Consider the following 24,999-nt stretch of genomic DNA (forward strand, 5'->3'; position numbering starts at 1 on the left):
GTCCTCTTTGCAGCATACCTCTACGTGGAGATGGCCTCTTTGCTTCACAGCTTTGCAGTGTGTGTGTGTGTGTGTGTGTGTGTGTGTGTGTGTGTACATATATTTCTGAGTTATTGATTCATAGATCCCCTAAAGGAATAGGATATTAATGGTGACCTCTACAGAGAAGGAGACAGGGGAAGAGAGAAATAGTGCATGGGAAATGAAGCAATCTGTATGGAGAAGGAGATATAGCTTGACAGGCGATGAGAGGTTTAGACACACACACGCCTAATATTTACAATTTAAATCCCAATGCAATTGGTATAACGCATCATTCCTGCTCACCAACTTCACAATGTACATATTCAAATGCAAAACATGTTCAGTTTACTACAGGGGGCTGAAATTTAAATGCAAACCACGCAAACAGTTACAGGAACAGAAATGATGCTGCGCACAATCAGGCTTTAGGTATCATTAAGTGCAGCATCTCAACAGCCTACAGTTCATCTAACAACAAGGCAAGACAACAAGGAAGGGAAGGAACTAATGAGAGATGGAGGGAAAACAAGAGAGAGGAGGCCAGTTTTTACCTGTACGTTTTACTCGTGTTTCTAACTTTATCATTATATATGAGAAGGAACCATCACCATTCAAACCATCTTAGATTAACAGGGTTACAGATACCTGCTCCATTCTTCCTACGTATGTAGCATATCATATAGTAACAGTGAAAATATATAAAGCAGGAAAGGAGAAGGCAGGATGTGAAGTGATAAGAGTAGTGCTGGTAGATAAAGGTGTGGGAGCTACAACTGTAAATGAATTATGAATAAAAAAATACTTTAAAAACTACTTCTTGCTACTCCTCCTAAACTCTCCCCCTTCCTCAATCCAATCATGCTATATCTCTCTCATCTTCCTCATTCCTCCTCCTCCTCTCTCTTGTTCTTCACTCTCCTCTCCCCATCCCCCTTTCCTCTGCTCTTCATCAGCTCATTGCCCATTCCTTCAGAGAGGTGTAGGCCTACAGTAAGTGCCATCTGATGGTATAACCACGGGATGATGAAAGGACGAGGGAGTGAAGAGGAGATGGGGGAAGCTGAAAAATAGGGTGTGGTGAGCAGAGATTGTGATGTGGAATCACAGATCAAAAACCTCTAATATGTGAAATGTCAGCTAACTGGCGGGGATAAAAACCCACCCACTGACATAGAGAGGGGGAGCGCTTCTTCATACTGACGATTAGGGAATTTTATACCAGAACAGGTTTTAATGAAGCCAAGAGTTACGGACATTTCAACACCGCATTTCAATCAGGAATGAGGCAAGCAAAGACCATTATCTTAGACACTGATTTGAGAGAATTTGGAGGATTGATGCATCTCAGCACTGCATCCTAGCATGTTCAATTGCCTTGATTGGCCCAAGCTGAGGTTACCCTGCTTGTTTGCCCATCTGTTACAGCTAAAAGTAGGACGCTAATTTCCCTTGTCTTCTTCCTCTCTGCCCTGCTCTTCTCTCTCATCCCCGGCAGAAATAGTCGATGTTCCCTCACCTGTGAAACTAGAAGATGTCCTTGACTTACAAGGACAATACTGCACTGCGTGTATGTGTGTGTGTGTTCTGTACAAATGGAGCACACTGTATGAAAAACAGTATATAACACACATTTGTCTCCATCTGTCATGTCGCTCACACTCTCTCAGACCAGTCAGTCAATATCAGAGTGAATGTCATTATGAGACATCTTTGCTGTGTGTTAAAATTGGATTACATGTAGCCTGAAGCTAATGACATTTACACGACTGATGAATGCACCTGAATACTCACAACAAGCGATTCGATACACACACACACGCACACACATGCACACACCCATTGCCTGTAGGGTTGACCATCCATCACCTTACCACCTTCTTTAATCACAAAGTGAGGACTTGTGCGTCAGTCCACATCGTTCACATGATCATTATATATACTGTTCCATAAAAAGATGGTGTCATAACATTATAAAGAGCTCTCATTATTTGTCATTTAATTTTTCTCTGGAGGGTATTGGTGTGCTTGTTATATTACATCTTTGTGGCCCATACAGATGGTCACTCTCCCTTCAGTTATTCTCACGTGGCTCTGCCGGCCCCATACATTGTTAATAAGTAAATTAAGGCGGCACCTTAATTTCATTTGATGAGGAAAGCCTTAAGGTCTTTATACACCGGGAGCGTGAAGAATAATGCGAAATATTCGCCTGCAAATATTACGCATCAAAACTTTTCATACTGGCAGCGATGTGAATTTGCGACAGTTGCAACACTTTTTCAATAACAGATCTGAATAGATTTACATAGGCAGAAAACCAACTACCAAAAGAGCACCCAGAGAGAGACCCAGAGAGAGACCCAGAGAGAGACCCAGAGAGAGACCCAGAGAGAGACCCAGAGCAGCGTCTGGCAGTCTGTCTGAGGTAAATTGTTGTACAACCTAAACCAATGTTTACCAACCTTTTTCCTTACGGGACTCGTTTTCTATCATTGAATAAACTGATGAAATGTTATGGATATTTCATATTATTTTATATTACATTATTATCCAAACTTAGAAAAATAAAATAACAATTTAGTTTTCTTCACAGAAATATATAAAATGCTGAGACATAGGCTAATTGTATATTTTTTTAAAAGTTGTCTAACACCCCTTAAAATCAAGGAGGCCTCGAGACCCCCGTGAAGCTAAACTACTGAAAGCTATTTTATTGAGTTTCCTTTTAGCAAAATGCTAAAAAATTACAGATCTTTTTCACCACATTCTGTGTGTGAAATGACAAAAACAACCGTTTGAAAAAATAAAGTGACATGCAAATTAAACGCACAAGAAAAACGCTCCCGGTGTGTAAAGGGCCTTTAAGCACACCATGCACACCATACCACAGACTGGAATAACAGTTAACAAGTATAAAAGCAGAACAGCAGCGTCTAGGGTAGGGTACAACCAAAGCCAGGTTGGACTAAATCAAATGAACACAGTGTGACCAAATACTGAACCAGGCTGTGCTATTCTCATTAAAATACAGTCTGAAAATAGAGCCAAAATGAAATGCCTTTAAGGAGAGGAGAGTATGAAAATCACTTCACAAAATACATTCTCATACCAATAAACCTGAAGTTGTTTATTAAAGCATTTCCCTCTATTACACACACACACACACACACACACACACACTGCAGACTCAGGGGGTTCGCAGTAGGAGTCAATTAAAGGAGCTCCCCATTGTAATTACACTATGTTAGATATACTGGCCCACTGGGAAACGAGTGTTTGTGTGTTTGTCCTTCCTCCTTCTGTCATCTTCCCCTCCCACTCTTTTACTCTCTCTTCAACTCCACCTGGGGGTGTTTCCAGGGAGGGGCTCATTAAATCCTTAAACCCCCTTTGGTCTCCCTAACTGAGAGGTGAAATACAGGCATCCTTCTATCGTTATGATCCTTTTAAGTGACGTGGAACATAAAATGAATGAATGCAGAACAGAAGACAAAAATGTCTGAAGTAGATTCACTATAGAGAAGAGACCAACGAGTAATTAATTATGGAAAGAGACATAACTGGTTGCTCTTTGTATTCAACCGTGAGGCAAAGCGTGTCGAGTGCTCTTGGAAAACGTGGGAAAAAAATCAGGATAGACAGGAAGGCAATCCAGGCACTCCAAAATACTAAAACGAGTGACAACGAGGAAGGGAATATATTAAAAAGCCTTTATTGTAGTGGCTAAATCATTAAAAATGCCCTGACGAAAATCTACAGTAGTCGAAACTTGACGTCTTTTTTAACGATTTAGCCACTAAAATAAATGCTTTTTAATATATTTCCTTCCTCGTTGCCACTTGTTTTAGTATTTTGGAGTGCCTGGATTGCCTTCCTGTCTATCCTAAGTAATTAATTACATTTACCAATCGTGGTTATCATGTGTGCCTGTGCCCTGAAATAAGAAGAAGGAAAAACAAACCCTAACCAAGCACCTCCTCTCCATCCATCTGTCTCATCCTCTGTTCGTCTCTCCTCCTTTCTTATTCTGTTCGCTTTGGGTCAGAAAAACTGCTGACACAACAAAACCTGCCAGATTCAATCAATACAAAAACACTATCTCACACCAACACACACAGGATGCATGGACACTCGTTTGGAGAGAGAGTGAGAGTGATTGCAAACCAAGTAGCAATTCCTATTTGCATCGTTATAGGGTTGATATGGGTGATTAGAACAGTTAAGGTGAACCTGACGTGTTAATAAGTGCTGGAGAGCAGCTGTATTTTGGTATCGGGGTGCCTTGAAATGACCAAATTCAGTCCCTCCAATTTATAGCATAGATTTCTCACATTCATTGCATCCGTCAGTAGCCTCGTTTCCATTCAATCATCAAGCGAATTTTAAGTGAACTCTTAAAATGTCGCAAAAAAAGAAATGCAAATTAGGCGCGTTTCCATCAACTAGTTTGGAGCGAATGAACTCGGCAACAGCGTAGTTTGGTCAGAAGTTGGCGCTATAGGCTACGCATGGCAGAAAAAGTAGAGGTTGGGAACAGGAAACAAAACAAGTCGCCTTGGCCATCTAACCATCTACGAGAGAAAAATGGAGAGAGGTCTTCAGGAATTTGTTTAAATTGGGCAATTATAATTGTTCTTTCATGACAGCTAGTATTGACCAGTATTGTTTGGAGACGAAGACAAGCATTCATACGTTATGGCGATATTTAGATGACAGCGGAAAAGCTCATCACGCAAGTTATATGTTTTCTACGTCAGAATTTATTCGGCAAAGGCGATTCCATAGCACATTTAGCACATCAATTATTTTTCGATAAAAGCAAAAACAACCTAAAATGAGCATAACAACCTTTTTTTCACAATAGAGGAAGTTTTGCTGAATTTTGCAGCTTTTGCAGTACTTCTAAATGCACATACAAATATGTGAATGGAAATACGGCTACTGTTTACAGTTTGGATGATAATGCTGCATTACGTTTTTCATACAGTGCAAAATAAATTGTGAAATGTGTTGTCAGGTCATGGACAATCTAGCCGCTTGGGATTAATTTTGACCTGAGATATGGGGATTTACTTCAGGTTTTGATTGTTGAATTCACTCGTGTTATCTTTAACATTCTGCATATCTACATCAACAGACTGTTTCTACTTAGTTCATTTATTAATTATTAATTCAAGAGACGAATTTACTAATTTGTGTGTATAAAAGAGTTTAGCACCAACTGAATTAAATTGTGATGGTTAACAGTCACTGTTCATCTCCATGGTAACACTGGCCATCAGCCAACGGGAGTTGAGCCAAGTAGAGAGGTGTACATGTAAGTGTGTGTGTGTGTGTGTGTGTGTTTCTGTGTGTTTGAGAGCACGTGTTCGACCTTCATATGGTGACACACACACACACACACACACTACTGTATAGTCATATACTACTGTGAACACATAGAGGTTATTACTCATAAAGCAACATCTTTGCCCAGAGATAAAAATACACATAATAAACATCCTTTCCAGACAATTCTTTAAATCATTTTTGTATTAATGTTTTTTATCCCATCAATCTTCCATAAAAGCTGAAACATGATATTATCAATATAGCACGAGTGTTCTTCCCAAGCTAAATGGGTATCTAACTCATTATTTCACCAATCATATGATTACATTCAACGTCAATTACATTCAACAACTACAGCTCCCATGAGTCTTTGACACAAGTGAGTTGTAAAATCTCATGAGAGCTATTAGTTCTTGAACAGTAAAATAATAATTATATCTCTGTTAGTTAGTACAGTGCAGCAGTATATACACATCAGTGTTGAATAATAAGAAAATATCTCAGTATCATCTACAGCTTTTCAGTAGAGAGGAGAGGAGAGGAGAGGAGAGGAGAGGAGAGGAGAGGAGAGGAGAGGAGAGGAGAGGAGAGGAGAGGAGAGGAGGCAGATAGTGAGGATAGTGAGCATTAAGGATGACGAATTGTTTGACATTACAGAAAACAGCAAATGTGCAGATTCCACACTGAGGCTGACTGAGTGTGTGTGTGTGTGTGTGTGTGTGTGTGTGTGTGTGTGTGTGTGTGTGTGTGTGTGTGTGTGTGTGTGTGCCTTTTCTCTCTCTCTCTTGTTCTCTTCACACCACTTAGATATGTTTCCATCTTTCTTAATTATCAAAAACTGACATTTTCCATCCATTGTATACAATGAATGGCAAGTATACAATTTCATTAAATGAATAGTTCAAGATTTTGAGAAATATATTTATTCTTGCCCTGAGTTAGATGAGAAGACTGACAACGCTCCTATGTCTGTGTGCTAAACATGAAGCTATACAGCCAGCAGCTTGTTAGCTTAGCTTAGCAAAAAGACTGGAAACAGCAAGCCAAGCTCTGTCCGAAGGTGACGGGTTTGATTCCAGCCTTGGGACCTTTGTCGCATGTCATACCACAATCCTCCCATTTCCACTCTGTCTCTAATCTGTCAAATATAGGGGAGAATGTAAAAAAAATCATCATTAAAAAAAAAAGAAGGGTGCAATGATTTCCTGGAGTCTTGTTGTCACCATGAGGTTGCCAGGAAACCGGCACAGACTTCAGGAAGTCACGGCCAAGACATAGTCCAGCAGGTAACCCCCATGGTGGGACCCCGTTCATTCCTATGAAAGTTGTTCAGTGGCGCATGAAGCAAAAAAAGTTTGATTTCAGAGTATAAAAGTACCCGCATCTTCCACATCCATTGGGCCCATTGAGCAGGTGCAGTAGGAAGAGAAATAACTTTGGCTATTAGTGCATTTTAAAACTTTTAGGCCCTAATGATTTAAATAAGGGCAATTCAAGTGTTCATACTGGGGAGTTGATTTACCTTAAAAAATGATTATCCGCTGATTTACAGGCGTCTCTTTCCCAATGTAAGTCTATGGGAAAAAGTAATTTTGGGCCCAATGGCATCACGTGACGGACACGAAAGATGTAGTACCATTGTTTGGCCACTACGGAAATTTGCTTCAAAGCCCGGCGCTCTTCAAGGGGACTTTGTAACGCCCGGTAAAAAACAAAACCTGTTTTTACACTTCGGATTTTGTACAAATTAAACAAATGTGTTATAACAAGCTAGTCTATGACCTTTAGAGGAGCTGGTCGGTGGATTTTGTTTCCGATAGACAGACTAGCTGTTTCCCCCCTGCTTCCAGTCTTTATGCTAAACTAAGCTAAACTGGCTGTAGCTTTTATTTAACTACAGACATGAGAGTGGTATCAATCTTCTCATCTAACTCTCAGCAAAAAAAAAGCTAATAAGCATATTTCCCAAAATGTCAAAGTGTAATAATTACACAGTGGCTTTCACAAAATGTTTTCAAGTGTTGCCATGTTATCTTTTAAAATAACTGTCATTGTTAGCTGACACTTTGCAGAAACTCATTATGTAGTTGGACAGAAATTATAGTTTACTACAACAGCTACAACTAATCTTTGTTTTGGGGTCTGTACAGGAAGCAAGGAAATGACTCAATGGAGAAACTAAAATGTGTGTGTGTGTGTGTGTGTGTGTGTGTGTGTGTGTGTGTGTGTGTGTGTGTGTGTGTGTGTGTGTGTGTGTGTGTGTGTGTGTTCCTGATGAGCTGCTGATGTTTAACAAGAGGAAGCACAGCATGAACGCCCATTAAGAAGGAGAGAGCAGAAACCACAACTACAAAACGCAACTGAGCTCTCATTTCTGTGGCCACGGCGGGACAATAATTCAACGTACATAAAACACAAGCAGACACACGTTTATTTGCTGGTCCCTGGCTAAAAGTAATGCTTTTCATAATGAGGTGCAGCAAATAGGCTTTTTAGGTTTCCAAGTTTTGTACGCACGTTTGCTCTTTAAACAATGGCGAAAACACAACACATACACGCACACGGGCAACTTTAAATTCGCCGAGGTGTGTCTCACCGTCCCTGAATAGAACTGAGGGTTTAGTGTTGGGCTGTGGGTTAAGAAGAGGAGACGGAGAGAGGGAGATGAGAGACAGATGAGAGGGAGAACGAGGGAATGAACCCTGAGGAAACTCATTTATATTCAAGATGGAAATAAAAGGATTGATGGTTAAGCATTCTTCAGCTGGATACTTCACAGCCTTCAGTGTCTTTGTTTCAAAAGGCAGCATTCGTGGAAGCTTTACATAACTCGTTAATGACCCGCAGAGACAGACGGGAGAACAGGGAGAGGAGATGGGTGGGTGGATGAGTGGATACTTGAACCTGTGATGGCACCTGAACATGGACAGCTTTACTGTGAGGTGCTAAGACTGACAGCTAACTCTGTTTAGCTCTTTAGAGGCTGATCCTGTGTTCTGACCTCACTGTGGAGGGAAAAGCAAAAAACTAATTTCCCTCAATAAAGTATCGTATTACTGCAACTTGCATTTGTCAAGGATATTTACTACATCATTATTGGCTAATATGAGCAGAACTTTTAAGATATTAAGTGTGTCTGTTAGTCACAGTGAGGGCTAATTTTGTTCCTCCTTATCAGGCAAATTAAGTCTAAACACTGAAATGATGTGTTCTGTACACTGTGCAGTGGAATAAAATGTACACACTTAAAATGCCAAACTCATAACCACACTCATAATCGCCTCCACTGTAAGATTTTAAGGTGCTACATATATGCATTTCAGCATATAGAAAAACGAATTTATCTTGAGAGACTTATAAGTAGCATAAACAATTGAAACCAACACTGAGAGAGTCGACGTCTCTTCCAGCGTCTTTGCTGCATTTTTGATTTTCTGTCATGACGGCCAGATTTCATGGGAAATATTCTTAATTACTTTATGCCACAAAAAAAGGCAACGGCTGCTGGTCTTCCAGAGATTAGCTACAGCCCCTGTTATTATTATAAACAGCATGACATCATTAAACCATCTTGGGTAAAACAGTGACAGACCCGATGATATCACTAAACAAATATGCCACCTGCAATTTACGGGATATGGAAACCTGGGGGTATACAAAGTATTTCATCTCATAAAGCAGAGTCTTACATGCCACTAGCTAAACATTTCCTTGGAAGACCTATGCACAAAAACGGAGAGAAAATAATGCAAGAAACTTTTATCTAAGAAGAGAACTCTTGAGCTAAGGCCATGCTGGGCTGGGTATCGGTAACTTTAAGGTATCAACAGAAACAACCCAGTACCAAGTAGTATCAAAACTTCTCCAGTGAAACGATACCTGCAATCGATCCTTTATGTGCCCAGATCTAGAAAAGATGACTGTTTTGCTAGCAGCAAAAAGAATCCTGCACACTCAGTCACTTCTCCGTCAATAGTTTTTGATCCGACTGCCCTGTCGATAACTCTTTGTAGTGTGCAAAAACCTTGATGAAAATTTACTTTTTTAAAACACTTTCAGTCTCACATTTAATGTGGACCGGTATATGAGAGCTTTCCCAAAATTATGATTTTCACCAGAGAATTTAAAGAACCCCACAAACTGAGTGACTGAGGCTTATAAGGCTGAAAAAGTGACCTCCCTTGAGCCCAAAATAGTGAAATGGACAAATGAAAAAAAAAATCTGTGTTCTTTCTTTCCTTTGGACGGTGCATCCTGCAGGGATTTTTTGCAAGAGTAAACAGCACACTGTGCTTGTTTGGCTCTTGTTTGGAGTTTTAAACAGACAACAAGATGAAGCCGGTAATATATAAACATACAGGAAAAAATAACCAATCTCAGCTTGGTATAAAGGAACACCTGCATCACTGCTATCACATCAATACATTGAGAAGCCAATTTCTTTTGGAAAAAGTAATTGCTACAAACCACCAAAATGAAGCACAACACAACATGAAATGGAAAAAAACATCTGCTCTAGTGAAAAGAGGGACTATGACATATTAAATATGCTCTACCTGTCATATGTATATTTCAGATTCTAGGTGTATTGGTACTGTCTACCTAATTGAATTACTGAAGTCTATTAATTAATTAATTACTATTAATTTTATTTTTGTCTCTTTTCTGTCTTTTTATTTCCTTTTGTCTAAGTGCTTTATTATTATTTTTTTTTTTTAAAGGATATTGTCATGTCATCATATTGTCATGTTTGTTATGTGTATTTTGCCTGTATTAAATAATAAAAAAAAAACATCTGCATCACAGGTAACCAGTTATCCTGTCCACTACAAAAAAAAAGAAGGAGATCTGCGAGCTAACCCATACTCAGAATTCAGCCATAGTATAAGAGCAGATAAAAAGGGTAAAGGTGAGTGTGATTTAGGTTAACAATAAAATCCCAAAGCCAGTTTTCCCCCCAAAAAAACATATATATCTTTGCCTGTACACTGTAAATGCCAAAATAAGCCCATTCAAAAACAACATTAGCTGGGAAACAATATTTTAGCAAACACCAAAACATAAGCTGTGAAAAATAACAAATACGTGCTGCTATCAGTGGCAGGCTGGCCATCTGGAGTACCAGCACTGTTCCCAATGGGCCAGTCGAACTGTTATGAAAAGATTAAAAAATGTCCCCCGCTGTTTGATCTTGCATTAGTCTGGCCAGCCGGCTCCAGACAGGTGTGCTTGTGTGTGTGTGTATGGCAAGGATATAAATTCATTACATCTCATGAGTCCATCTCTCCGCCCCATGCAGATTTACAGTATGCCTGTTGGAAATACTAGAATTACAATTTTAGCATGCACTATAAAAAATGGGATAAATAAGGGTAGAGGCAGAATTTTTTATATTGTACATAATGTATATGTACAACACATATAATCAAAGCTTCATTTTCAATGTTCTAAGAAAACATTATATCCTACATACAGGAGTTGAACACTATAATGTGAATACGTTGGCCATCAGCGACAGGCTGAATCTATGTCAAATGGACTGTTTTTTGGCCTTTGGATTTGGATTACTACTACATTAACATTCAAGGTTTCAAATGTGAATGAAATAATTAACCTCTAAAAGCATATTTTTTGTGATATCAGTATTTGCAATGTGACAGGTAATATGGTTCTTCATTCACTGGAAGCCTGAGCCTCAATTTAGCAGCCATTATTTGTCCTCTGTGAGAGGACTGATAAAAGGATCATGGGGACAGCAGCTGATAACCCACAGGGCTGAGTAGTGATAAACTCAATGGCTAATATAGCAGGTGAGTGACCAACCAATGCAAGCAAAAAAAATAAAACACACATTACACTGGAGATTCAACACGGTGGACGGTGCAGATAAAATGCAGTGACTTAATTGGATTTCTTATTTAGGGTCCGTAACGTTGAGAAATTAGCAAGAGTTTGCTATATTAAAAAAGTGATCCAACCGAAAAACCGAGCGCAGTGTTGCCAACCTTTTTCCAATGAAAGTAGCTGCAGCACTAGCTCCAAAGGTCCCTAAATCTAGAGAGACAGTCTCCAAGTAGGTAACACTGACAGTCCGTCGCTTCAGGCCTGCCTCCAAAGCCACTCCCCCACTATTATCATTATTAACATAAACATAAAATAAACGTAAACAACAAACATGGCTATTGTTAGTACAGCCTGTGGAAGACTCTGGTGACGCTCAATGAGTGAGCTCCAGTAGGTAGACAGGCAGGTAGGCTTGTTACAGGCTTATTACAGTCCTGCGACAGACACAGATCCCAGATTTGTTTCTTTTTTGGGGGGCTCAGAGCATTTGATTTATTGATCGCTGTCGGGATGTAACGAGAATTTCAATTAATATAACAAAAAATGTTTTTGAAGAACACTGCTAACCCTATACCTTTAAAGGGAAAACGTACACTTCATAATTACGTTGAAATATCTTTACAAAGAAAGAGTGGGCCAAAAGTCACCGTCGGTATCTACTATACACTCACAGTAAATCTATAATAAGCCTGCTGTTGCTACAAGAGTCACATTTAACCTTTTATCACAAAGCTGAGCATTTTCAGCCCCTTGTTCGTGTTACGGGTCAGGAGAAGGTTCATGATCCAATGTTGGACCGTTTCACCCCAACAGCAGACACAGGCCTTTCCCCGGTCATAGTGTCGGCATTTAGAGAAATAGGAATCTCACTTTCTGAACATCCCTCTGGAGGACATTCAGGAAATTAGACAAAATACAGAAACACTCACACTCGGGTATGTTATCAGCCTCTATCCCTGTTTCCATCCCTCTGAACCACCAAAGAACAGTAATTACTGTAAATGTTGGAGCGACAGAGGAGAGTGCAGAGAAAGCGCGAGGGAGGATAAAGGAGACGAGAGAGATAGCGGCTGTCGCAGCTGGAGCCAAAAGCTGTTCATTAAGCCAACCCCACCCCCAGCACACACAATAACACCATAACACACATTAGAACATACTAACAACACTCATATAGGCTATACGGGCCTATCTCCTGCAACATATTGCTGCTCAAATCACTTTGCAGAATGAAACGACAATATCTGTATTCAAAATTATTTTCTAATTTTCAGATTCCTCCAATTTCTTCTGTACTAATCCTTCCCAGTTTACTTTTTCCTGCCATCTCTCCTTCCCTTTCTCACTCCTAATTTTAATGTCAACGTTTCCTTGTCTTGTCTCGTTAACTTCCTGTCATTCCCCCTCGATTATTTCCATCTCTTTCAGTTCCTCCCTCTCGCTTCTCTCCATCTGTATTCCTCCTCCCTTCTTTCCCGCTCTCTTTAACTCCAGCTCTCTCATTTCCTAGCCTTCTTTCCTCTTCTCTTCCTCCTCGCCTCCTCTTCCCGTCTCCCCATGAGCCCACACGCATGCTGCCAATATAAGTCAATTAAACAAATGTTTTTTTATTCTCTCTTCCTATTATACTGTCTGTGACTGCATTCATGATGGACTTAAAGTCATTACACTAAGCTTTGTGTGTCTGTGTGTGCGCGTGTGTGTGTGTGTGTGTGTGTGTGTGTGATTTTGCAAAGCCTAAGCTAATTAGGCAGTGCCATGGGCGCTGCCAGCTACAATGGCAGACCAGTGAAATGTTAGAGAGATAAGGCTGAACATACTAACACATACACACAAGGATTATTGTAATGACTTCACACATTGCAGGCAAACACACATGCACCACGACACAGGAACATGCAAACAATATTTGTTGTACTTTCTTATATTGCATTCTGCATATTGGGGTCTATAAACAGTCTTGGAATTACATAAATTGGGTATCACTATTGTGGATCCAAAGGGCCTAATTGTATTCATGTGAGATTATGTTAGTCCCCATAGTAGCCATTTCGTTGTAGTGAGAAAATTGTCTGAAATTTGACCTCACTGTATAAAATGACCTGTGGTGACCTCTAGGATAATCACAGCCTCATGAAACGTTACAACCATGAACTAGAGCCCTAGGGGCATTCAGAGGACGGATGGGTTTTCTAGGTAGATTGACAATAAGGGGGTTTCTGAGCAGTTTCCAGTACAGAAGTGCTCGTCATCCAATCGCTGAAAAATGTAATTCTTGCTGAAATCTCCAAAAGTTTTGATAACAAATCACAGCATGGCTTTTCTATGGTGTTCCTCAAGGTCTTGGTGTCTTACTGTGGTATTCTGGAAGGATAATTGATCATTTTTATCAATTCTCGAGTGGTGGAAAAAATGGTTAAATTTAGCACCAGATTTGTGTAACAAATGATATCAACCTAAAATATTGCTGCAACAACTTATGAGACATAAGTCAAGTACATTTTATTTGTACAGACCAAAATCACAAATTTGCCTCAGGGGGCTTTACAATCTGTACAGGATACGAAACCCTCTGTCCTTTACAGTACGACCCTCTCATCGGATAAGGAAAAACGTTACCCAGACGTGTAATAGATGTCGTGTGTACAGAGTAACAACATAGTGAAAATACAACATAGACAATCCATAGGACAAAAAATAATACATATAATGTGAACATATGTGAGAAGGTGGATCCAGGAGAATGACAAGCAGCTTCCCGGCGTCGCCAAACAGATAGAGCCAGAGCAACACGACCTCCTCTCCACACCAAACAGGTAGAGCCAGAGCAACACAACCTCCTCTCCATGCCAGATAGATAGAGCCAGAGCAACACAACCTCCTCTCCACGCCAGATAGATAGAGCCAGAGCAACACAACCTCCTCTCCACGCCAACCAGATAAAGCCAGAGCAACACGACCTCCTCTCCACGCCAGATAGATAGAGCCAGAACAACAGGGGAGCATGAGATTGACCATCATATACTTCTATCATAACGTTCTAAACCCTGATACACTTTCAGAATTTTTTAGAACAAATTTAACACATTGACTAGAACAACTTGACACACCGAGCTGCCTCTCAAATTAATCTTCAGGTTCCTAGCTTTTAGATGATGTAAACCACTTCTATGTGATATCTACTGTTGACCTGCTATCTCCCCTTAAAGACTCCCTGTACCCCCCTAAAAAAGACAAAAACGGGTCTATGTGGGTCTCAGAGGGTTAATTATGTAAATAAAAATCTTCCTGTATTTTCCTCCCTCCCTCCTTCCTTGACTTATTCCTTCCTTGAAGGTCACTTATTTAGAAAAAAAAGTTAGTTGTACTTCTGTATATGATCTACTTTCTCCCAAGTTTGGAGAATAATAACTTTTCCATTTGTTAAGGTACGCTAGTTTGTCGGTGTCTGCATCTCATTTAGCTGCTCAACAGATGGCCAATAAATATAAAGGAAAGCCATGAGAATAAATTACTCCTACACACAAACAAGAAGTTACACTCGCAAATCCACAACGCACATCTGCACACACACAGAATTACACCTACACGCAGATATACACAAGTTATATTACGACAAGCACGACACACACAAACACACAGAGAATTATAACAACCAAAAAATGAGAGTCAATACACACACAGAAAATTACACTCACACACACACACACACACACAATCATTTCTGCTCGTGTAATTGAAGCCAAAACAGTTTTCAGTCGGGGTGTAAATTTATTGGCTCCACACTCACACATGACATCAGGTTGTTGTGTGTGTGTGCAGCCTATCTGTGATAAATCGTCTCTATACATAGGTAATAAACAATACAACATACTTTTCCATAGGGAGTCGCCTTGCTTCCAGCATGGTCAGAGTGTGTGTGTGTGTGTGTGTGTGTGTGTGTGTGTGTTTGTGTGTGTCCCTAGAGCCCCAGTTACAGCCTCGTACACACAGAACCATAAATACAGCTACTTCAAACCTTTTATTGAGCACAGTATGTACTCCCTGTTCCTATCCTTCATCCACCCGTTCCTTCCTTTTCACATTCCTCATTCTTCTTCTCTCACTTTTTTTTTTTTTTACTGCATTCCCCATTTCTCTGTTCTTGCCCATTTTCCACCTTTGGTTTTTATTCTTCCCCTTACCCTCCGTTTCTCTGATTTTACTTTTTTTTTTACTATCCTCCTTTGTGAGACTTCTCCCTCTCCACTCCCTCATCCAATTTTCTCATTTCCTCACTCTCCTCTTCCCTCCCATCGTCTGCTTTTCCTACTTTCTGTTATTCCACATCTCCAACTTCTCCTCCCAAAACACTTTCTGTCACTGTTTGTCAAGACATTTCCTTTTTACAGACTTCATGCAAAAAAAATTTGCATCTTCTGATGCATATTCTCTCCTTCTTTCCACCTTCTCTGCCTCCTTCCATCCTGCATCTCTTCTCCTGTCCAAGTTAAAGATAAAATGTGTAACAACTGGCAGCATCTAGCAGAGTGCCAAGTGCCAAGTGTGCAGGAGAACTACGGTGGCCAACGTGAAAACATGAATGGCCCTATCTAGAGCTGTTATAAGAGTAGCGCAGGTCATTTGGAGTGTGTACGTGGGAAGTGAGGGAAGAGAGAGAGTGGCGCGAATGTGTGTGAGCGAAAATGTGAGCTAGTGGAGCAGAAGACAGAGTTAGTATAGCTTTGAGAATATGAAGTGAACGTACAGTGGAAGTTGTAGTTTGTGCAGAAATAAATGCTGCAGCTTCTCAAGACCAACAGAGGTTTCCCGTGTCCCCTGAAGCGGGTAACATTATCGACTCCGGCCTAAGCAGGAAAAGTTAACACAGTGGTTTGTCCGTTCCCCCTATTTGCTACAAACTGGTCCTTTAAAGGTTCTACCCACAAACAACTAAAATAATGAATGGGTTGTGGTTAATGCGAGAGTCGTACTTGGGTTGTTAATGAGAAGCATATGTTTGCATTCAGCCTGTCTTACATATCAGGCATATGAGAAAAACTACAACAATTTCCTGTAATTAGGACTTCAAACATTTTCCTTTCATAAACTTTTGTACAGTACAATTTTGGGACCCATCTCAGGCTCTGAAAAACACTGCCAGAGACAAAGACAGTGTCTCCTCTGAGATAAGACTCAACAGTGCAATGTGCAAAGTCATAGATTTTATTTTTTCCCCTGAATTGAAAATATTTTGTTTCATCACAGACATTATCTGAAACCATTGTGTCCAATGTCTTGATGAATGCACACATAGAAAACTCTGAGAGTCACAATGAACACCGTGTTGGGCATGTACTGCACTGTGTTGTATGTAGCTCATGTGGCAGCCGGGCTTTTCAGTTTCTTGATGCTGCTGATTCTGGGTTTGTTTTAGAAAAATCACATTCTGTTACATGCTCATGCATATCTACTAATAATTATCCTGTCAGGCTGTAGACCTCCCTCTCAATTCTGTGCACCAAGTATGCTTGGCATAAATGTATGCAGGAGCTTTCTACAGTATGTTTTTTATGAAACAGTATATCACCATCTTAAAGTACATGCTGTATGTTATTCTTGTGACTTTTCTATGGTGCTTTAGGGCTCCTATAATTCAACATTTTTAAATTCAATAGCTGGCACTGGCCTGTTTCAAAACTAAGCCTGTGAGGTGTCTCTCAAAAGCTATATATAACTCTCATATCAAAAGCTATAGTTTAAGAGACTTGAACTCAGAGCGAATGAGAAGAGGGAACGTCAGTGAGGTAGTGAAGTGAGGAAGTCAGGAAGGAGATAGCGAGAACACGACACAGAGGAGCAGCTTTAGAGCAGATAGAGAGCTGTGTGTGTGTGTGTTTTATGGGGTAACATGTCGGTCATGTAAGGGGTGTGTGTGAGAAATGGGTCTCAATGCAGCAAGGGCTGATGCAGCTTAACAATGACTTCACACACACTTACAGGCTGGCAAGTGCACACAAACGCAATGTGAAGCATACACACAAACAAATGGTAAATGGACTTGCATTTACATAGAGCTTTTCCAGTCTTCAAAACACTCAAAGCCTCTTTACGTTACATGTCAACATTCACCCATTCACACACCCATTTATACACTGATGCTAATGCTCATTCACACACACTGTCATTCACTAATGGCAGAGGCTGACATACAAGGAGCCAACCTCTGCATCAGGATCTAATCTAAATACTCATTCACATACCAATGGCATAGCCTTAGGGGGCAATTTGGAGTTCAGTATCTTTCCCAAGGACACTTCGACATGCGGCCTGGAGGAGCCGGGGGATCGAACCGCCGATATTTCGATTAGTGGACGACCCGCTCTATCTCTGAGCCACAGCTGCCCACATATATACTGTACATACAGGAAGGATCCATAAACTCAGGTATGCATGTAGGAATACACATACATACGCAAACATTTAAAAGTATACACACACACACACACAGTCACTCCAGAGAGGGGAAGTTGCTTGAGGGAAGCAATAAAATACTAAATAAAATCTGACCAGAACCTGGTGCAGGCACACACACAAACACACACAGACACACACATCACACTGCAGTGTATCTACATCACATAGCTGCACAGTGCTGCATGCACACACACATGCACGCACACACTGTGCATTACATGTAAAGCACCTAATACACACAAGCATACGCACTCCCTCCTACGTTGCTTCCCTTAGGTATATTAAGTGCGGTAATGATGCTGTGGCATTACTTCATTCTGTGTGTGTGTGTGTCTGCATGCATGTGTGTGTTTGTGTAACACTATTAGTGTGCTGGGGACGGAGTAGCTATTAGCATAAAGGATGGTTTTATATAGAAAAAACACTCCCCCACCGTAAAAGACCCCCAGTGTGTGCGCACACACACACACACACACACACACTCACACATACACTTACAATAATGACCTATTTTGTTAAGCACACTGAACATTCCAAGTACACAATAATAAACTCCTCATTTGTTATGTACTGGAGACATTAAAGAGAGAGCAGAAGGAGAGGAGGAGAGAGAGGAGAAAGAAAGAGGGAAGAAGAAAAAAGGGCTGCATGAGTAGAGAAAAATAATGAGGAGAGAGACATGAAGAGAGATCTGAGGACAGACAGAGGGACATAAGGACAAAGGACAGAGAGACGCAGGGACAGTTGAAGCAGATGAGAAAGAAACAGAAAACAATTCACGTCTCCAGAAACAGAGAGGACAGCAGAGAGGATAAAGACAGAGAGGAAGTGAAATGAAGGACTTCTCCACTCCTTTACACCGCCAAATACAGGATGCTGTCCATGCAATCACAGTGCCCCCTATTGGTAGTCTGGATACTGGCAAAATCAAGTCACAGAGGTGGCAGTTCTCTGAATTTTTGTTGTGCTTTATTTTTTTATTATCTGATCCCAGGCATCTCTTCAAAACTCAAATCCTTGCTTTCACTTATGCTCACAACAAAAGTGATTTGAAGGTTATAAATCAACATATCTAGGATATACATCAATAAAATAAAAAGCAAGACAGTCAAGTGAAAGAGACAGAGACAGAATCAGAGGGTGAGACATCGACCTAACTGGTAAATGGACTTGCATTTATATAGCGCCTTTCTAGTCTTCCAACCACTCAAAGCCAAGCCCCCAGGAAGTGCGCTGGTCGTCGATCCCGACTTTCGTAGTGGCCAAACGGTGGTACTGCAATTTCTGTGTCAGTCACGTGATGCATTGGGCCCAAAAAAAACGTTTTCCCATAGACTTACATTGGGAAAGAGACGTCTGTAACTCAGCGGATAATTTCTCTCTAATTCTCACTCTAAGAGCCCTTATTTAAAAAAATACATTTTTAAAGTTGTAAACAAACTAATAGCCAAATCCAGAGTTATTTCTCATCCTCCGTTCATGTGAGTGAGACCCAGACCGAGGCTGGATCGCAAGCCGTGACGACGGCTGGACGTTAGAACCCTGTGACCAAGTCATGTGACCGAGCGGATGCTACTCCGCCAAGATCCGGGTACTTTTCGAGACGGAAGACGAGCCGTTTAGGCTTCATGCGCCAATGAGCAACTCTCATAGGAATGACCGGGGCCCCGCCTCCAACGCTGTATCCAGTTCTTTTAATACATCCATGCTCAAAGCGCTTTACACTACATGTCAGCATTCACCCATTCACACACACATTCATACACTGATGGCAGAGGCTGCCGTACAAGGAGCCAACCTGCCCATCAGGATCTAATCTAAATAATAATAATAATAATATTATTAGATTTATATAGCGCTTTATAATATTCTCAAAGACGCTTTAACATAGTCGGGGGGGAAAACGGTGTGAGACAGACAGACAGGAGACGAACGACAAGAAGCACACCAATGGCACAGTCTTCGGGGGCAATTTGGGGTTAAGTGTCTTGCCCAAGGACACTTCGACATGTGGACTGGAGGAGCCGGGGATCGAACCGCCGAGTTTCCGATTGGTGAACGACCCGCTCTACCACTAAGCCCCCATGGTGTGCCATAAGCTTCAACATGATTTCTGAGTCACAGTTCAGTGTATAACAGTAGTATATATATCCAGTTAAAACACTGCAGATGTTCTGTCACACTAGCTGCTAAATTATTAAAGTCTCATTCTCTTGGCTCTTGTTTTTGAAAGGTATCACCCCGTGACAATTTATGTCAACTGACAAATTCATTTTCAGCGAGTGACTTTCATAAAGTAGCTAATCTAGTCCTCCAATTTCTGCCTACATTTCATGGTGTGACGCACTTTGTGCATTTCCTGCCCTCTTTTAATCTCTCTCTATCTGTTAAACTTCCTCCTCTCTATCCTCCCTCATCTCTTTTTCTCTCACACTCTTTGTCCCTTTCTTCTTCTCTTCAATCTACTCAGAGTTGTTCGCTCTTCATCTCCCTCAGATTGGAGCAGAATTCCCATCGGAATCTTGAACCGCATTTAATCAGCACTTTTCCCGTTTTCCCAGCTTCACAATCCAATCCCGAGCACACAGACACACGCACACAAACACACTTATCCAAATCTCATCTAAGATATTACACTCTCTCTCTCTTACTTTCTCCCTCTAGCTCCATAATTCTTAATAAATTATGCAAAAACATGGTGTGTTTGAGAAATTAAATTCTCCAGTACACGCGCTGCAGAGATTCTGCTGTCACATAAGGGAAAGGAAACAATAAGATTAAGAGTCTACAGCAACACCAGCAGCTCTGTGAGGCTGCAATGCTCACTGTAAATCACATTGTAATTGCCAAAGCTTGTGTTTTATCCTCAGCAGTCGTGATGAAGTAAATGTAAAAATGGTATAACAGTTGGTATGACAGTTACTGTCATTATAACACACTTACAATGACTATGTTAACACGCTGATGTTTATCACATAAGGGGTCATGCGTCGCCCTGAAGGGGCACAACAATGATCCGCTAGCTGTACATTATCCCACTTATTACACGGCTACTTACTTAAGAAATCAATAATTTGACACAAAAACGGTCCGCCAGAGTCCGACATCAGAACTGCGCCCATAGCAACGGTCTGGTATACATAGCAACGGTCTGCTATAAAGGAATAACAGACCGTAGAACGTAATTGACCAATCAGAATCGAGTATTCAACAAAGCTGTTTAATAAATAATGTTAATGTTATTTTGCAGATGTTTGATCATAAACCAGAGTATTACACACATTTTGAGCTGATGATGGTGGGTGAAAAATCAGAGGATCACCAAATTTATTATTACACTTCATCCTGTGGGGAACATGAATGTCTGTGCCAAAATTCATGGCAATACATCCAGTATTTATTGAGATATTTTACTGTGTATCAAAGCGGTGGACCGACCAGCTGATGGACATTAACAGCCCTAGGACGTGTCATTAGTGAGGCAAAAAACACATCACAGCATTTTGCATATTTTGTTTTGTATAACTATCTTTTTGGAAAGCCAAAACTAAACTCTGCCCTTAAAGTCAAATGCAAATTGTGTTTTGGATACTGAAAAATAACTAGATGAAACTAACAGATGTTGCCCTGAGTGTAGAACATCCATGTCATGTAGTTTATAGGTGGTTGTTGCTCATTTGCAACTTTCCTGTTTGTTCTGCAGAAACACCATTAGCTCATTCGCCTGGCTGCTTTCAATTAATACTCACACATACTCATACAACCATTATGATGGGACACACAGACACACACACACTTGTTGGAATTCAAACACCTTGGAGCCATAAAATCTCAAAGAAGAGTCACACAAGCGAACAGATGACAGAGATAGAGTGAAATCCAGACAAACACATCCTCGCATACATAACGATTTGCGGTTTCAATTCTAGTGAAGGCAGCTGGTGTGTTTTAAGGGAATAAGACCTGAGGTTGTTCTAGGAATACACGCACACAAACACACACACACACACACGCACACAAGGACATAATCACAGATGCTGGGAAGATCTTAGACATATGTTGGGGTCCATCCAAACGCAGCAGGGGATGCTTGACGCAATAACAGTTGCTTGTATCGGTCTTTCTGTGCACGGGTCGGGTAGGCATGTTTGTACTTGAATGTGTGTATGTGTCTACGTACTATATACAAAACATATATATTGTGTTTAAATTAGGGCCAACCAGAATGCTTCGAAGCTTCGAGCGTTGCTATGGTATTCAACCTCCAAATCAGTATTCAATTGCTTTGTTTTTAAAAATTTTGTATGTAATAATTATGTATAAATCCCAAAACAGCCCATGAAGTAAGGAATAAACCCACAACATTATTCATTATTCATATTCAACATTAATTATTATTAGTTATTCTCAGACAGATATCACTGTTTATTATATGTAGAGGTGCGTGTGTGTACAGTAGAGCAGCAGCAACACTGTCCTGGGCACTGAAACGGTGGCGATGGAGACAGACAGAACATGTCAGCCTGCCGCGCTACACTATGCTGCTCCACTACGCTGCTACACTACGCTGCTCCACAAAGCTGCTCCACAAAGCTGCTCCACAAAGCTGCTCCACGAAGCTCCGAATACCTTCGAATATTTCTACCGAAGCTTCGAAGCTCAAAAGATGGTATTCGGGACAGCCCTAGTTTAAATGCATTTAACCTACCTTCGCAATAAGGCTGAGGGGTTCTCGGCAGGAAGGCGGCAGCGCTGATGTCACTTCCTGTGCCAGGTCAGGTACTTCCTGTTGTAGGTACAGCTCTAACATGGAAGCCAGCTGAGACAGACCTTGTTTCTTGTGCTCAGACATGGAACTCAGGTCTGTAAAAAAAATATTTAATAAAAAAAAAAAAAGTATCAGTCTGTCCCTGTGAGCTTCTGACTACGTCCAGAGAGAGATTTCACTTTGACACTGAAAGACACAGAAATACACTCATCTCTTTATGTTCGCAACATGTCTGGAGAGAGCTTAAATATAGTGGAGAGAGCAACCTTTTACTTTTCTGCACTGGCATTAGACTCAGGAAAAACACACACATATGTTCACACACACACACACACACTTGGTGGAGAGACTTACGTGATTCATGCTCCTCCAAAGTGTAGAGCTCCTCACTGCTGCTCTTAGATGGACTTATCTGGAAAGAAAAAGAAGAGGAGGGCATTAGCATATTATTATAGTTTTACAGAAGTGTTTTTCTGTTATTGTTACATTTATGTGTGGCATATTGTTGCTGTTGGATGAAGCCCTTAAACAGGAGAACTTATCAGGCACTAAGAAAAGCAGCTTTGTTTGGATGCATTAATTTTGGGCAGCTGTGGCTCAGAGGTAGAGCAGGTCGTCCACCAATCGAAAGGTCGGCGGTACGATCCCCGGCTCCTCTGGTCACATGTCGAAGTGTTCTTGAGTAAGATACTTAACCACAAAGGCCGTGCCATCGGTGTGTGAATGAGTATTTACATTAGATCCTGATGGGCAGGTTGGCACCAGCCTCTGCCATCAGTGTGTGAATGTATGTGTGAATGGATGAATGCTGACATGTAGTGTAAAGCGCGTTAAGTGGTTGTAAGACTAGAAAAGCGCTGTATAAATGCAAGTCCATTTACCATTTTTTTAATTATGCACTGGTTTGCAGAGGGCTTCATAAGCGCAAGAGCAAGTGGAATTTTCCTAAACCACATTAGGTGCTTTTAATCTTTTAGCAGAAGTAAACACATCAATAACACAAAAGATCCTAAATTGTTTTAATAACACAGCAGCAACGTACAACCCACCACAACTAACAAAAGGAAAGGTATGAGTATCTTTCTCCAACGGTGAGAAACTCCAGAGACATACCAAGGCGAAGATGAGTCTCGCAGCCAGACGGACTGAGTCAGTGGGAATTCTGGGTAGGATGCTTTGCAGACATTTACACTCTCTCTTATGGCCAGACCATGCTCGTTTCTGCAAGAGAAGGGCATTTCAACAAATTGATGCACACACACACAAACACTTTCATATGCGCACACACACACACACACACATACACTATACCTGGCAAGTGCTATTGCAGTAGCGAGCCATCTTGCACTGGGAACATCGCAACAAGGTCTCACGTCTAGACAGATAGGAGAGAGAAAAAGATCAGTTAATTCTGCACAGATTGTCAAGTGAACGTCCACAAAGAGAAATCTGTCCGTCACTTCAGCATCGAAATGATTCAAAAGCTGATTCACTGTTATCCAAAAAGCTCTCAAGGCCAGAGGTAGAAAAATGTTAAAGCTTTTCTCAACAAGTGAATGACTCAGTGAGCTGGAAAGCACTTTACATTTCTAAAGACTCTCATTTCTGTCGCACCATTTTAGTGTTTGGATTAAAAACTGTTCCACTCACCCACATACAAAACAAGCTGCTACGCCACCAAACATACGCACATATCTACTAAAGCATCCGTTATGTTCCTGCCATTGCCTTGACCTTTTCCCATGTAACAACCTTGTCTTATCCTTTTCTACTGGCTATATCAAGTTGACTGTGTGCATCCATTATCTAGTTTTATCTACCTACTACCCATCTTCCTGTAGATTATCTAAGAGCAATACATTAGGTACTCTCTCCTCACTGTCACAGCCGGTTAGTATCACAGCACATGCATGTCTCTGAGCGATTGTGTGTGTTTGCTGCGCATGTCCACTTGTGGTGTTTATGTCTGTTCTTGTGTGTATGTGTGTGTGTTTCCTGCCTCCGAGGTCTGCTGTTTTTCTAAGAGTGACACTGCTGTCCTTTCCAGTTTGCCTGTCAGTCTGATAACAAGCCGGAGCACAGCAGTGTCTGTCTGCTTCACACAGCCAATTACAGTCAGTAGAGAGAGCAACACTAAAACACACACACAAAAGACACAATGTGAGTCATAGGAACTCTGTCAGACTGTATTTGAGTGTGTGTTTTTTGCAATATGATTCATGCAGATGATATACAAAGGTATTGTGCTTGCAATATATAATATTATAGCAGTTTTTTTGCCATTTTTTGCATTAGTTCAACAGTATAGATGGCAGTAGAGATTGACTGATTGATCGATATTTATGTGGGTCATTAAAGGTGCAGTGTGTAACATCTGGCGGCATCTGGCGTGATGTTGCAGATTGTAACCTCTCCCGTGTGCCAAGGGTGTAGAAGAACTACGGTGGCTGACGTCAAGAGCTGCTCTAAGAATAACGTAGATCATTTGGAGAATAGCAAAGTGTAGAGTGTGTGTGTTTACGTAGAAAGTGAGTGGTGAAGCAAGAGAGAGAGAGAGAGAGAGGCAGCGAGTGAGCTAG

At 40.9% G+C, this 24,999-nt stretch overlaps 1 protein-coding gene across 3 annotated transcripts in view; it reads right to left on the reverse strand.

The window, feature by feature from the left end:
- The window catches only part of smyd3 (SET and MYND domain containing 3), a 90,837-nt gene that overhangs the window by 44,378 nt on the left and 21,460 nt on the right, over positions 1-24,999 (reverse strand). For all 3 annotated transcript variants that reach the window (XM_074612514.1, XM_074612531.1, XM_074612522.1), the window contains exons 2-5: positions 23,732-23,795; positions 23,534-23,641; positions 22,775-22,832; positions 22,361-22,515 (exon numbers count right to left, since the gene is read on the reverse strand). In XM_074612514.1, coding sequence (XP_074468615.1) covers positions 22,361-22,515; positions 22,775-22,832; positions 23,534-23,641; positions 23,732-23,795 — 385 coding nt within the window. The remainder of the gene's footprint in view (positions 1-22,360; positions 22,516-22,774; positions 22,833-23,533; positions 23,642-23,731; positions 23,796-24,999) is intronic.

Source organism: Sebastes fasciatus, chromosome 2 (assembly GCF_043250625.1).
Source record: "Sebastes fasciatus isolate fSebFas1 chromosome 2, fSebFas1.pri, whole genome shotgun sequence".
Classification (NCBI taxonomy): Eukaryota; Metazoa; Chordata; class Actinopteri; order Perciformes; family Sebastidae; genus Sebastes; species Sebastes fasciatus.